The 5,000-nt window shown below is 40.8% G+C and overlaps 1 protein-coding gene across 3 annotated transcripts in view; it reads left to right on the plus strand.

The window, feature by feature from the left end:
• LOC143293543 (uncharacterized) overlaps nucleotides 1-4,400 on the plus strand; it is a 63,519-nt gene extending 59,119 nt beyond the window's left edge. For all 3 annotated transcript variants that reach the window (XM_076604466.1, XM_076604468.1, XM_076604467.1), the window contains one exon: nucleotides 1,869-4,400. In XM_076604466.1, coding sequence (XP_076460581.1) covers nucleotides 1,869-2,342 — 474 coding nt within the window. In that variant the 3' untranslated portion in view covers nucleotides 2,343-4,400. The remainder of the gene's footprint in view (nucleotides 1-1,868) is intronic.
• The last annotated feature ends 600 nt before the right edge of the window (nucleotides 4,401-5,000 follow it).

Genomic DNA, 5,000 nt, shown 5'->3' on the forward strand with positions numbered 1-5,000 from the left:
GAGTATGGTTGTATGAATGTATGGGAGGTCATCAGTGTTTTGGGGTCTGTTCAGCTGTTGAGGGTATGGTTGTATGAATGTATGGGAGGTCATCAGTGTTTTGGGGTCTGTTCAGCTGTTGAGGGTATGGTTGTATGAATGTATGGGAGGTCATCAGTGTTTTGGGGTCTGTTCAGCTGTTGAGGGTATGGTTGTATGAATGTATGGGAGGTCATCAGTGTTTTGAGGTCTGTTCAGCTGTTGAGGGTATGGTTGCATGAATGTTTAGGTCATCAGTGTTTTGAGGTCTGTTCAGCTGTTGAGGGTATGGTTGTATGAATATATGAGAGGTCATCTGTGTTTTGAGATCTGTTCAGCTGTTGAAGGAATGGTTGTATGAATGTGTGGGAGCTCACCAATTCTTTTAGGTCTGTCTTACTGTTGAAGGCATGGTTGTATGTATAGTTAGGAGGTCATAAATGTTTTGAGGTCTGTCCAACTGTTGCAGGTGCGGGTTGTAAGAATGTATAAGAGGTCATTAATGTTTTGAGGTTTGTCAGTCTTTGGAGGGTTTGGTTTTATGAATGTTAAGAAGTCATCAGTGTTTATGTCTGTCTAACCGTTGAGGGTATGGATGTAAGGAAGTCATCAATATTTTTTAAGACTGTCCAACTGTTGCAACGTTGAGGGTCATGTTGTATGAAAGATAGGAGGTCATCAATGTTCTGATGTCTGTACAACTGTTGACGGTACGATTATATGGATGTACAGGGTGTCAGCAATGTTTCGAGGTTAGTCCAACTGTCAGACGTATAATTGTGTCTTCTTCTTCTGCGTTCGTGGGCTGCAACTCCCACGTTCACTCGTATATACACGAGTGGGATTTACGTGTATGACCGTTTTTAACCCGCCATGTAGGCAGCCATACTCCGCTTTCAGGGGTGTGCATGTTGGGTTTTTTCTTGTTTCCATAACTCACCGAACGCTGACATGGATTACAGGATCTTTAACGTGCGTATTTGATCTTCTGCTTGTGTATACACACGAAGGGGGGGTCAGGCACTGGCAGGTCTGCACAGATGTTGACCTGGGAGATATTAAAAATCTCCACCCTTTACCCACCAGGCGCCGTCACCGAGATTCGAACCCGGGACCCTCAGATTAAAAGTCCAACGCTTTAACCATTCGGCTATTGCGCCCGTCGTATATTTGTGTGATTGTATACGATATCAGAAATGTTCGTAAGTCTTTTAAAGTGGTTTTTCATAAGAGACGTTGGGTGTATGGTTGTATAAATGTGTAGATAGGAGGTCAGCAATGGTTTGATGATACACCCCTCTGGTGGTGAAGAAGAGACATTAGGGGGTTGGGGGTGGGGGGGGGGGGGGGGCGACTGTGTATGACACCATGATTGTATGAAAATCATGCGCGATATAAAGATTGTGTGATTATATACGTTATAATGATTGTGTGAATACCTATGATGCAGTGATTGTGTAAATATACACGATACCATAATTGCAGGAATATATTCAATACAATGATAGTGTGTATATACGACACCATGATTGTGTGAATCTCTCTCTCTCTCTCTCTCTCTCTCTCTCTCTATATATATATATATATATATATATAAATATATAAATATATATATAAATATATAAATATCTCTCTCTCTCTCTATATATATATATATATATATATATATATATATATATATAAAAATATATAAATATATATATATATATATATATATATATATACACACACACACACACACACACACACACGATAAAACGATTGTATGAATACATACGATGTAATGATTGTATGAACATACATTCCGTATCAGCATTGTTTTGATGTTCCGTCCCTAACTCGTGTTCCAGAAGAGACGCTGGGGGTACGACCTGGACAGCGGCATCTCCATCGGCGGCCTGATGCCCATCGCCAGCTCCCCGCGAGACTCCGACCTCCCAGCTCCGCTCACCAGATCCACCGACCTTCACCCCGCCGCACGCGCCAGTGACCTTCACCCCGCCGCACGCCCCGGTGACCCTCACCCCGTGCCGCGCGCCCCCGCCGACCTCCACGCCGCGAGCGCCGACCTTGACATTGCTGCACGCGCCCATCTGCCTTCCACGCCCCCTCCGAGTGACGTGTCCAGCGGCATCGACATCAGGGAACCCGTGAAGCTGATAGGAGAGGAGGAGGAGGAGGAGGAGGAGGAGGAGCTGGAGGAGTTGGAGGATCAGGAGGAAGAGAACAGCAATTGTGATTGTCACAGGGATGCAGACAGGGACGACAATCGTGGCCTCTTTCCTTTGACTGACCTGGATCTTGAACAGATTGAGAACCATTGAGTGTTGAGATGATGATGATGATCACTCTCGAAAAACAACACCACCACCAAAAACAAACATAATTATGAAAGGATTCTGATTCTTTGTTCTGGTTCCTGGCATGCGGTGTTGGCGCCTTAACTGTGTGGAGCATTCGTTCCGGGAGGAAAGTAAGTAACAATCCTTGATCACACATCGTAAAGAAGTGACTCTGTGACGTGATCAGCTTGTGGCGACGTCCGTTTTCTGGTGAAAGTGAGGGGGTGAATCTTGAACGGATCTCAGTAACTGGTGTGTAACGTACCACGTGGGGTGTGGCTGTCCAGTGGCGCTGTATTGTGGCGACGTTTGATGCCCGACGAGACAAAAAACAACACAAAAAAAAAAGAAAAAAAAGAAGAAGAAAAAACAAAACCATCCATGGCTAGTTCCAGACTTGTGGTTTTAGACAATACGATCAAAACAAACAGTGAACTCCCTCCAAAAATCGATTATTACTTGATGACTGCTATTTGAAAAAAAAAAAAAGAATCCATGTTCAGACTCTACAAGATTTAGCTCAAATGTGTTGTTGATCAATCAAGACTGTGTGCATACACGTATTTGCTCAAGAAAGCAGAAAAGAAACAAACAAACAAAAGATGTTTGTACATGCAATTGTGACTGTAAACTATTAGCGCTCATCAGTTAAGCGTTATAGACGTACAATACGAACAAATGGTTCATTATTTTTCTACCTTCCTTATAACTTCTATGAAGATCCGCAGAATTAGAAGGTGGTGGGGGTGGGGGGTGGACAGATTTTTGTTTTCAATGTTGATCGATTATTACCGGCGATGACGACAATACCGTGGCGATATGTTTCAGTCTAGATCTGCATAACACAGGGCTGCGTCCTACCTTCCCTTTCGTATCGTTTCGTGGAGCCAGTTGCATTGCTTGGTTCTAACTTTTTGACAGTTACACATGACTAAATGCCTACGCCATCGGTCAGTTCCATACTACACACAGTTAGTAGCGGGTTACGACCATACTAGGCTCTTCCGTCCGAGCAATGCAACTGGCTCCTGGTCTGGTTTTCGACCAGGCCTGACAGGTAGGTCCACAGTCACCTGCAGTGTTGGTCAATGAATTCTTCGAGCAGGTCTCTCACGAAGACACGTCATCGAAATGGGTGACATGTCATCGTGTGGGCTCTACCTTCCCAGGCTGCTCCCATTGCATAGACAGGCACAGACTGAGATTGACTGAACAAAAATCAATCAGTGATATGAAAGTTACTGGTGATGACCTATTCCATATATATTTTTTTTTTTTACACATCAGGTGTTGGTGTGTACGACTGTGGCAGGGAACCTGGGGATATACAAAATAAGTTAATGAGAAACCCCCTTGGAAATATCGTGATTTCTGATGTTTTCACAAAATCTAAATGAGACAGTGAGGGGAATAATTGTTAGAGTACTGTTACTTTTTGTGAGATAATGCTGTTCAGTTTCAAATTTGATAATTTTTAGACAATGAAAGTAACACAACAGCTTTCAAAACCAAATTTAATATTAAACAATAATTAAGAGTTATGTGAGGTAACTAAGTATTATTTGATATATCTTGTGAATGAAATAAATACAGTACATTTTCAAGATAGAATTAGATAATCTTCTTTTTTTAAAGCCAGTTTGGAAAGAAAATGTCATACTGGTATCCACTGAAAAATGTCAGTTTCTTTCGAAAATGAATTTACTTTTTCTAGCCAGTTAAAAGATTTTCAAGGTCGTATTTTTTGTTTTTAGCCCGTAAGATATCTATGACATTGAAGATAAGATTTCATATTTTCTTTAGTTTTAGCCAGTGAAATAGGATGCCTTTTGATATGAAATTTGATACTTTTAGCCACTTGATTATATATCTGTTATCGTTCAAGATCATTATTACTATTTTAGTGAGTTATCATACAATTTGATATAAAATCTGATGTTTTTATCCGGCCAGTGAATAAAATGTAATACTTTACAACATCATACTTTCATACTTATTACTTTCAGCCAATGAGACGTGGGATACCATTTTTGACATACGTTTTTCTCACCACCACCCCCCCCCCCCCCACGCCCCCCCACCCCCCAACCACCCCACACCCAAAAAAGGTGTATTTAAAAATCAAATTTACTATTTCATATTTAAGTCATAAAGATAATACATTTGAAATCAAAATAAATCTCTAATATTATTTCTCTCTCTCCCCCCCCCACCACCCCCTCCATAAAATAGGTAGGTACATTGCAACAAATCGTTACAGAACCAGATAACAATTCACATTATATTCTTGTCAGTGAAAGAAAGGCAACACCTTTCAAGATCAGATTTATTTTCTTATCCGTGAAAGACGAGAAACAAAAGGCCTTTCAAGATCAAACTGAGCTGAGAAACTCTGGTTTGTGACAAAATGGTTAAATACAGGCTACTACTGAACCGAGAATAAAAGGCTAAAAAAAAAAAAAAATAAGAGAAAGAGAGTGAGTTAAAAAAAAAAAAAAGAAAAAGAAAAAGAAAGAAAAAAAACAACAACTGCGTGTTATTGTAGGTTTATGAATGGAACGCAGTGACTGACAATACTGCAAGACAAGGCGAACGCTTTATCGACACTTATTATTTGAATGTGTATGACTTTTTTTACGT

The sequence above is a fragment of the Babylonia areolata genome, chromosome 19, assembly GCF_041734735.1.
Source record: "Babylonia areolata isolate BAREFJ2019XMU chromosome 19, ASM4173473v1, whole genome shotgun sequence".
Taxonomy (NCBI): Eukaryota; Metazoa; Mollusca; class Gastropoda; order Neogastropoda; family Buccinidae; genus Babylonia; species Babylonia areolata.